The 11442-nt window shown below is 34.2% G+C and overlaps 1 protein-coding gene across 1 annotated transcript in view; it reads left to right on the top strand.

The window, feature by feature from the left end:
• Positions 1-11442, top strand: part of LOC106463917 (N(G),N(G)-dimethylarginine dimethylaminohydrolase 1-like) — a 66970-nt gene continuing 55528 nt past the window's right edge. The window contains exon 1 of the mRNA XM_013923999.2: positions 1-426. Within this exon, the coding sequence (XP_013779453.1) occupies positions 154-426 (273 nt within the window). The 5' untranslated portion in view covers positions 1-153. The remainder of the gene's footprint in view (positions 427-11442) is intronic.

Raw genomic sequence — 11442 nt, forward strand, 5'->3', positions numbered from 1 at the left:
TCATTACTGTTAATTTTCTATAAAGAAGCTTTTTTTTAAGTATGTGCATTTATTTTACCCAACAATTATTTTCTTTTAGTCTTCAAAAATATTTAGTCCCACTAGGTGACGCAATGCACACTCACTCGCTTAATTTGAAAATAAGTTCTGAAAATGGCGTCCCATCGTTATACGCATGCAATTGTTTGTCGTATTCCACTCAGTTTTAAAACGAAAGCCTTGGGAATTTCAGAAGAAATTGACTTGGACAAGGCCAAACAACAACACGAGGAGTACTGTAAAATTTTAAGAGACGCCGGTCTCGATGTTATTGAACTTCCACCAGATGAAAATCTTCCCAATTGTATTTTTGTTGAAGATACTGCCGTAGTTTGTAATGGGACAGCGTTGATTTGTCGTCCGGTGCATGCGCCGCGACAAAAAGAGGTGAGTCTGGAATGAAGATATAACGACGGAAATATAGCCAAGACTTAAGTAATATTAATATATAAAATTTTTATAATAAAATATTTCATCCAAAATGATTATGCATGATTTATTGAGCATACAGCATATTTTGGGTAATTATTAACTAAGTTTACCTCGAAAAGAACTTTCTTTTTATTAATGATAATAATGCTATTATTTTTATAGTTATAGATAAATAAACATAACTTGGATACTTTTTAAAGATCAAACATATTTTGCTTGTGTGAATGAAGTATTACATTCTCAACATTTTATACCTATATAGTTTAAGGTTTGGCAAGCATTAATAAAAAATGTACTAATATTTATATAATCTACATTTTCAAATAAATGAAGCTAACTTTCAACTAACAAGATTAGAATAGAAATCATCTGTTTAAAGTGTTTCACAAACCATACTGATCCTAGCATCAGATAAAACTCTGATAAATGTCGTTTGTGCGTGAAACTAAAAAAATATTCTATAACTACACCATTTTAATTCTCATATTTGCCATTATTGGGTAACTGTTTCATTATAGTTAATTCTTATCACTCATCAGCACTCCTTTGAAAAGTTACGTTGTAGAACACCTGGGGCCCAATCGGACCTCAGCACAAAACTATCATCATAGTAAGCTGTGGATTGAAGTTCCAAAAAACAATTGCATTACAGCATTTATTAGGGTTAGCATGCAATGTGAACAACATAAAAATATATGTATTCTAGAGGAACTATGTTGACAAATCAAGAAATTACAAAATTAAATTGTTCCTCAGTGTACAAATACGTAGTTCTAAACAATTCCTTATACAAACAATGTATCAAAAAAAATGCCGAAGTTTTATCATACTGCTATATTCAAGTCATTATTTATCAATATATATAATGGGATTACCACAATACTGCAAAATTCAACTCAAAGAAAACTAAAAGTGTACGTTGTTAGTCACCTTGGGATCGACCAAACCCCAACACAAATATATCCTGATAGTAGACTATGCATTTCATTGCAGATTATCAGGTTATTTACAACAATTATCAAACAAAATTTCTATAAAATAGGACATTATAAGCTGTCATCACAGAGAACACTTGTTTAGGAATAAGATGTGCATATATGCTTACCACAATGACGTTATAAACAAACAAACAAGATGATACTGTACTAGTTTGATGGATTATCCTCTGTAGCAGCCTATATAGTGAAATAAACATTTAGAAATTTGTTTTTATGACATAGGGCGAACTCATGTATAATGATGGTCAATGATAGTGTGGGGTCCAAGTGAACCCTAGATAAATATGAGATAATAGCTATGTACTCTTTCTGCCTGTATCGAAAACAACAGTGTCATATTGATCCAGAGTTTCTGCTTGACAGTTACATGAACTGATATAAATTTGTAACGATTATGTAAAAAGATATACAACCGAGAAAGACGTTGGGGTCCATGTGGACCCCAATATGCTGATGAAGGTTAACTGAACTGCACAATTTACATGAAAATTCACGCATTTTTTTAAATGTATGCAAAACATACACACACACACAGATATATGTTGAAAGTGTTGTGTTAAGTTGATTTTACTGTCATAATTATTGAAGTGCAGTTGTTTTCTCTAATGCTATATTTTCAAATTTACCTAGGAAAAACGTGCCAAACTATCGTATTGTTTAAACTTTAAAGAAAATATGTTGGATAATAAAGCATTAATGGTGTAACGAGATTCATTTTCATACGGAAGTTAGAGGACATTTTGAACTGCTTGCCTCTTGGCTAAAAACTCTTGTTCATTATCTTCTTTTGTTTTTCTCCTTCTTGTACATCGAATATATATTTTTACTTTGACCGTGAAGACCGAAAACCTTGGTAGTGAAACGAATGTTTCACACATGTTTACGGAAAAAGAAAATCTATCATCTCTTTCTTCCCATTGTAACATAACGAAACCTACTTAATTGAATACTTCTCGTTATGAAGCAAATTTATAGTTTCTATTTGTTTTCATAATGATTTATTCAAAAAATATACGTTAAAATACCAAATCTAGCTTTGTTCAATGCGAGCCTGATGGTTATGGCACTCATTTCGCAATTTGCAGGTCGCGGGATCGAAACCTGTCACAGAAAATGCTCGTCCTTTCAGCCGTTGGAGTATTATAATGCGATTTGTTGGTAGAAACCCAAGAGTTGGCGTTGGGTGGTGTTGAATAGCTGCCTTCTGTCACTTCAAAATTCAGGACGGCTAGCGTAGGTAGCCTTCGAAAAGCTTTACGCGAAATTATACAAATTGTTGAATGCGGCACATGGGATATCTGTAACCTAACGGTGCTTTTACAAACAAATACGTTATACTTACCAATTTTAAATTACATTTCAGAAGAAACATATATAAAACATGCAAAAAGTGGCTTCGTTAAGGGAAGTTGCAATTAAAATTATAAGATATGTTGCATTGATTATTCGTGAAAGTGACACAAGTGGAAACTGACACCCCACTTTCATAATATTATATATATTTTATATGCTTGTTCAGTAGAGGCATTTTTTTCCAGATTTGGATTGATCTCTATAATTTATTTCTAAAGTAAATAACATTTGATATATGTATGAAATGATATAACATTTCACCCTGATGATAATTTGGATGTGAAAAGCATTACAATTATATTATATTAAAACGATTTTGGAGTCTCACCATGTCGTTATAGTCCATATCATCACATTCTGTCATGCTCTATCTGACGGCTATGTATCTTTACAGTAGCCGAGCAATGTGGTTTTCATTGCAAAGGGTCCGTCTTAAGGTTGTTATGTCAAAAGCACACCACAACTCTCTGACTACTTTCCATAAGTTATCTAGTGTAAAAGGACGACAGTTTCCGAGCGCCAATTTCAACAGTCTAATCGCACAGAAATTCAAAGGTATTGCATCTAATGACTTACTGGTATGTCTTCGTATGAAATAGCATGAATAACCATTTCATTCTCCAGCTGTTTGATGGTTGTATGGATATGTCGTGAAAGCAACTTACGTACAAGTGACTTTTGTCGCTTTTCTATACAGAGATCCTTCTTGATTATGTTGTTTACTGTTGCCTGGGGCATGTGGAGAGCTTTTGCCACTGACATTTGTGTTCACGGATTCTAATCTGTTACAAGACCGCTTTGGTTACCACGATTCGTTGCAGGTCTTTTTCTGGATGGTTCTGGTGCTTCATGTTCATTCATACTTCTTTGATTTCCACTGCCGTTAAGTACAAGGGATAGCTTTGTCTTTGAAATTCTAAATCCTCGATCTGAACACATTTTTATGGTCTGAATATCTGAATATTTTGCACCCGAAATGACCGTTACATACCCTTTCCAAAAACTATCTGTTTTCGGTGACATCAAACTACCTTCGCAACGCCATACAGTGTCAAAATGTAGTTGCGATACATGTCATTCCATCGTGTTTTTATATCGGTTGTCGTTATCACGTGACTTGCTGTTTTGAATATTAAAAGTAGTTTTAATACAATGTACTCAACTCCCACTTTAATGAATTTTAATAGTCTTATTTTATGCAGCGTGTCATGTATTTTTTCGTATTAATATACGAAAAGTGCTGTTTCTGCATCGAAACTCAAATTTTAATTCGAGAAAGCCACTTTAATTATTGCTTAGAAATTTAAAGGGTCAAATCCTCAGTGATTCAAGGCACATAGTGGCGAATTGGTGCATTCCATTATATTTAACACTAGATACGCTTATAGCAACTTTCTAAATTATTTCGCTATAAATGTCTATGTACTCATTTTATATGTACATTTTCAGCAATTTTTTTATATCTCAGATTTACAGTTTTTAAGATTTGCTATGAGGCTACACTTTTCCGTAACTTTTTTAAGCCTATGATAAAGAGCAATAATAGTTTGCTTTCAACTAAGTTAACAGTTGTAATATTATGAAATGAAATAATATGTCAGTTTTAAGATAACGTAATTTTTGAAAATTCGTTTTTAATTTGCGTACCAATAGCAACCATCTTGAAATAACGGTTCCATAAACACTTGGCAATTTTTTTATCAGTTAATATTTAATTACATTTAAAAACAAAAAAGTGATTTTAAAAATGTTTTTTTTTACTTTACCTGCAACGATTTTCTTGGAGCCTTTATAGAATAGTAGTTTTTGAGAATTAAGCAGAAACGAACACAACGAAAAACTCCTTAAAACTACATTCCAAATCCACAGAATTCAAATTTGATATCGATATTATAATTTAAAGGCAGTTATTTTTAACTTGTTGTTGCTGATAAGCCTGGTGATAATGATAATTTGTACATTTTTGGTAATATGATTTGTTAAAGTGACTTACGAGTAATTGCTGTGTTAAAACTACTGTCATTAAAAATACGCACGCATGCACGCATTTCTATCAGCTTGTGTGTAGCTGGTAATTATAAAATATGTTGATTTAATGAAACTATACATGGCGAAATTATCTGAAATTTGAGATTAACAATAACTTTAGGATTTCACTGAGAAACACACGAGGATTTGTCAATTGTCTCATTTGTATGCAGTCATCAATACAATGTTACACACCAAGCTCGACACTTTTGTCGTTAACCAAGTTTATATTTTGTATGTTGTCAGAATTATTGTTTCTGAAGTCGTATTGTAATTCTTTTCAGCATGTTTGATACTTGGCAGTTATTTAAGTCGTTTTTCGTAATTAAGTTTTATCTCCTCATAAACAACCTTTTGTTATTTGTAGGCCTGTTTCAGGGCTGCAATACTTGTGCAGTTGGCTTTTTCATGAGATACCACATATGGTATATTCTCTAAATCAATGAACTTCCTGATAATATGACAGCTAGCAAGCACATGAGTTTATTATTGAAGCTAAAACGGAAATGAAGCTTGAGGAACCAGGAAACAAAAAGAAAGGGTGTTTTTGTTTGTTTGTGTGTGTGTGTAACTTACATTTATGCTGATTGTGTCTTAAATTTTGGTATTTCCCAATGGATTCTACTATCAATGGTTAATGCTCTCTCATCTTGCTGAACTCCCTGAATGAAACAACTCCTTCTCCAAAACGCAGTGTGATTTTGGCAGACGGCAATTCACTTTGGATCACCTGATTCGACTTTAAACGTCAATCAGTGTAGGGGAGCTTCTGGTTTTTATTTGTTTTATTTAGAAGGCTTGTGTATTTTATGGAATATCCATTGTTATGGGTTGCATGGCCATTTTCCAATTTTTTGAATAACGTTTTAGCAGAGAGAGGTCATTCCAGTTCTGTGTGGGATTAACACTATCCCAATCTTCACATCGGAGCTTGGATGCCTCAGCCTGGACTGTGGTGGTGGATGATGGTGACTAGCTGCCTTCCCTGTAGTTTCTCACTTCAAAATTAGCGTGGCTAGTCTTTGAATATTTTTGCTCGAAATTCAACAAACAAACCTCAGGGCTTTTTCTTGAGTGTCATACTTTTCATCAAGGTAAGTGCCATTACTAAACAATTTCCTCCAACAGTTGCAAATAAATCTTCGTCTGTGACTTTCAGATTTCTTTTCACTCGTCGAATATGGGGTACATAAACTGCACTTAGTTAGGTAAATGAGTTGACTACTGGAAACCGATTTAAATTTTCTTCGACTGAAACTGTTTACACATATATCTGTCGCCAATGGGCTGCACTTGTGAGGTACCAAGATGCTTATGATGACTGAAATTAAGTTATTGGAACTCCCTTTTTGACAATAAGCTGACTTTGACATAACAGGTAAAAACTTAAAAGTCAAGCGTACACAGGCGTTGAATATCCTCCGTGAGCTCTTTTAGGTGCCCGGCATGGCCAGGTGGTTACGGCACTCGACTCGCAATCTGAGGGTCGCGGGTTCGAATGCCCGTCACACCAAACATGCTCGCCCTTTCAGCCGTGGGGGCGTTATAACGTGACGGTCAATACCACTATTCGTTGGTAAAAGAGTAGCCCAAGAGTTGGCGGTGGGTGGTGATGACTAGCTGCCTTCCCTCTAGTCTTACACTGTTAAATTAGGGACGGCTAGCGCAGATAGCCCTCGTGAAGCTTTGCGCGAAATTCAAAAACAAACATCTATTTTAGGATACAAATATTCTATGTACAATTCGAATATGTTAGACCTAACATTGCTAAATCTGATGATCAGCCCCCATTTCTTCATGGCTTATTACCATATATCATTGCAATCTTTCATAGTTTCTGAAGAAATAAGATACTCCTGATTGGAAGTACTCTTTACCAAATACTTGTCGATCTATCTTTCCACATCAGTTTTTACAGATATCTCAACAGCAGGTGACTCTGGGAGATGTCATGGTTTGTTGCAACTCTGCTGTTGCTCGTATGATGTTCTCTACAGGTTCCATGTTCATTGCCGTGTTGTATGCAATATCACTTTCCCTGCTTTATAGAAGCTAAGTGGTATACTTATCGTGCCATCTGTACCGATTTGATTAGCTCTTTGAAGACCCTGGAATCACTCACTATCTGTTCTCCATCAGTTCTCTTGGATATTTAGAAAAGACTAGCCCAGTTTTCTTTGTTATCATGTTCATCCAATTCTTCTGGATTTCTGGCCACGTCAGTGTCTGAGAGAACGAACTTGCTGACACTACACCTAAATGAGGCTCCACCGGTAACATTGAACTTTTGCCTATTCCATATGTAGACTTCAAGCCTGCCATTAAAACAAGGCTTTGTGTCAATTAGCAGGCAACTTAGGCAGAGCAATGTCTCAACAACCTTTTGAAAATCAAACCCACCTTAAATGATTGTCCATATAGTTTGGGCAGTAATCAGAGGGATGAAGTTATGTTGACAAGACTCGTGTTTTCTTTTAGGGAGCAATATGGTTCAAGTGTCCATATTTTATCTTCATGCCATCGCTAAGATGCTCAGCCGAGGCATTACTTTACCTTACGATATGTTTTAATTCGTGGTGTCCATTTAAAATTTATTCAGTGTCATTAGATGTTATGATATTGTCATAAATTTTTAGCTACTTTCAGGTCATATGTTTTTTATCTTTATTTAACTTGTGAGCGTCATTTTTTTTTCTACAGAAAAACAAAAAGAAACAGCGTCTTATATGTTTGATTTTGTCATATACACTTTATTTTAATTTTGTTTAACATGAAACTTTGGCCAAATAGCCATTCCTGCCTCGCGCCAAAAACTACGAACCAATAACAACAAATGAATAAATAATTCCAGTCGTAAATGATTTTAACACCCGTAATAAAAGTTTTGTCAAACTGTAAAATCTACTGTATTCGTCAGGGTAAGAGTGACGTGTAAAATGTTTGTTGGAAAGTTGTTGAAAATAAAATTAATAACCGTTTTTTCACTGTCAACCTGAAAAACCCACAATAGTCGATGTCTATGAAAACCAAAAATAATATTTCTATCAAATCGATAATCCTCGCCCAGTGAAGTTTGCAAACAGCGATTAAATTTTTTCTTCTTCTTTCTAACTACTTTTTAGCTGTTCGATTTATGTGGTAGTTACTTACCATGGACTATGGAAACCAAGGTGATTTTATGGTTGTTTTTTAATTCATTCGTACGCATTCTCTTTCAAGTTACTGATTATGAGAAACTGAATCAAAACTAAGCAATGCTGTAAAGGATAGTACAGATATTCCAACGCTGGCCAGCTGGTGAACTTTTCCTCATCTGAACCTATAGTTACTTCTGGCGGATTTTATTCACCAGTTGGCATCTACAATTAAATTTGTATTCTTTGGAAATTATTTTCACCATCAAAGACGTTTTGAACTCTTCTTTGAATCCATTCCAAAATAGATATGCTACTCTTTTCTTGCACCCCATAAAATGTTGCGGTTAGTAGCACACGATGCTATTTAATAGGAACTTCCTTATATCTGCGTGGACCAGCTTTTATTAGCAATCGGTTTATCATATTCTTCCTAGAGTCAGTTAAGCCATTCTCATGGATAGGATATTCTGAAGGAGGTATTTTCTGTAAAATACATTATAAACTGCTTGTTTAATTAATCTATGATGTTTCATTTTCTTCTTGGAATACATCGATTATAACACAAGCTATTTTAAAAAGTATCTCTGGTAGGTCAGCTTTAAGTTTACAGACTTGAGTTTACAATACGGAGTTCGGTGGAGAGAGCACAGATAGTCTACTGTGTAGCTTTTTGTGCTGAAACAACAACAAGAAGTCTCTCATATACACGCACACGCCGCAACTTTTGAAGTAATAATTTCTTTGATTTTTTTACCACGTTTCGTTCTAGGGTGTGTATCTTTATTGGATTTATGTACCCTTTATATTTATGAGTCTGCTGCAGATAGCAATAGCTGAGGCTCAGGATGCTCACTTATATCCTATCAGTCAGTTAAAGAATAGCACCTGCCGTCTAATACATTACCAATTTTCATTTTCTTTTTGTAGTATTTGTAGTAAATGAATACGTAACTTCGGGCATTTTATTTTTTGTGGTGTCTGCTGTATAATAGTACTGCGGTACATTTAGGTCATTCATACTGTATACTGTTTTATATACAGTAGGGTAAGAAATATAGTGAATTCTGTAACATATCATCATTATCTCTCTCTTATAAATATTCAAGTAAGATATAGAACGAAGAAAAATATGGTTTGTAACTATAAAATAGATTTAAAAAGAACTAAGCTTCGCCAATCTAATTTTTAGGCTTTAAAAAATTGGTTGACATAAGTCACCTTATTTTTGTTTTTCGGTGTGGAAGTGACTTTTATATACAAGTACGGAATTGGTTCTTTTGAAGCCTGGCATGGCATGGTGATTAGGACACATGATCGGACATTAAACACGCTCACCCTTTCAGCTGTGGGAGCGTCATAATATGACGGCTAATCTCATTTTTCGTTAGTAAAAAGTTGACGGTGGGTGGTGTTGACTTGCTGCCTTTCCTGCAGTTTATCATTTCAAAATTAAAGCTTGCTTGCACATAAAGCGGTCGAATTGCTTTGCGCGAAATCAAACGAAACAAACAAACAAACAAACAAGTTTGTTTTTGAATCACTCCGTTGTTTTATTTTTAAATGCCAGTAAAAGTTTATAGGCATAGTATACGGGATGAGTAAAAATCATCAGAGGTTTTGGATGTGTAATGTATAAAATGTAAGCAAAATAAACTAACTCTGTATACATACGTACACAAACGTTGTTGCCTAGCATACGTAGTTCTGAAGTGACGAACAAAAAGTTTCGAGGACCTTATATATGCGTTTATTCATTATGTATGTATGAAAACTAATAAAAATCTAACCTTTAAGTATTGAATATCAATGACGCCTGTATCTTGGTGTAACCTTTAACTCAATGTTTGAGAGTAACGATTATGAAGAATGTTTAGAAAATTATTTTGTTAAACCTATAAGTGTACGTTCCTATTATAATACTAATTTTTGTTGCATACATACAAATATATAAAGCACAAAAATCTGTGTGTCTGTCTGTTAGTCCGTTATCTAACTACTCCTAGGTTGTTTGGCCAATCTCAACCAAATTTTGTGGGATGATAACTTGGAACAAGAGACATATTATTGAGAAGATCACAAACCCCTTTAGCCTCATTATTGCTGTTATTGAGCATTTATTATCTTTGACGTAAGTTAACGTTAACTACATTTATAGATGGTGCTACGTCCTTACACTAAAAGCGAAATACTATAATTTTTTTTTATAAAACAACATACACACATTGTGGGGGAGGGCACACAAACGTATTTTCTATCTCAGATAGTGCACTCGGAATGCAATGAAAAACATGGCCGCCACTATTTCAATACCACATAAACTCAGCTGAAGTTTCTACTCCAACAGCCACCATAAGACTGGTATGGATTGTCATTTCTTAAGTTATACCCACTTCCTACTTTGACCCATGACCTATCAACTTTGGCCAGTAAGATATTTTTGATTGCAATGACTGTTTATTAATTAATCGCGTGAAACACAGTGGAAGGACATTAAGAGCTGTTGGGTGTTGAAAGCAAGAAACAGAAAGCACTCCTACCACCACCACTACTTTGGCCACTACCTCTTCCTACAGTGTGTCTGACCATCGCACAGTGTATACCATGTTTTAAGTAAATTGAGTTCTTAAAGCTTATATAAAACTTTTGTTGAGGTAATAATAATAATAATGAATACCATAATTATATGTTATGTAATAATTAAATTGTGTGAAAGTTACGATTTTTGTGTTATTTATCATAGCATCCACCCACACATTTTTTTTTAAGTTCATAACCCAAACAAAGGATGGGTACCTCAGCTTGTGACAACATATTTTTGAAAGTCCATAATTCAGGTGCTCATAATACACACAAGCATATGTTTTTTGTTGTTTTTTTTTTAATTAAAGACATAATCTTAGAATACTTATTTAATAGTATGTTCATAATGCATTCGTGTTAGTTATGTTAATACCACGGACTTGCGATAGTTTTATTCTCTTGAAATTTTTACATGTTCTACATTAATTCGTGGACCTGAAAATGATATTCGTTTTCCTCTTATCACGTACAGATTTTTCACCAAAAAGAAAGACCATAACACGTAGTTTTGAGACTAAAAGAAGTAGATTTCACAAAAAAAGTATCCGGATAAATGGGGATGCTTATTCACTTGACATTAATATTCCCTTTTCTTCTGTTTGTTTATATTTTTGTTAACAAACATAATAATGAAAAATATTCATTATGATAAACGAAATAATAATTTGATCTAAGCAAGAGTTTTTTTCTCCCCGATTTGTAAAAAAAAAATCCTTACGTGTTAGAAAAAAATGAATATTATATTCAAACTTTGCGAAGCTGAATTATGCAACAATTTTTATGAAGTTTAAATTCGCAGGCCTGTGTACCTTTCATTTCGCCCCCCAGTGGCACAGTGGTATGTCTTCGGACTTACAACACTAGAAACCGGGTTT

The sequence above is a fragment of the Limulus polyphemus genome, unplaced genomic scaffold, assembly GCF_000517525.1.
Source record: "Limulus polyphemus unplaced genomic scaffold, Limulus_polyphemus-2.1.2 Scaffold1516, whole genome shotgun sequence".
NCBI classification, from domain to species: Eukaryota; Metazoa; Arthropoda; class Merostomata; order Xiphosura; family Limulidae; genus Limulus; species Limulus polyphemus.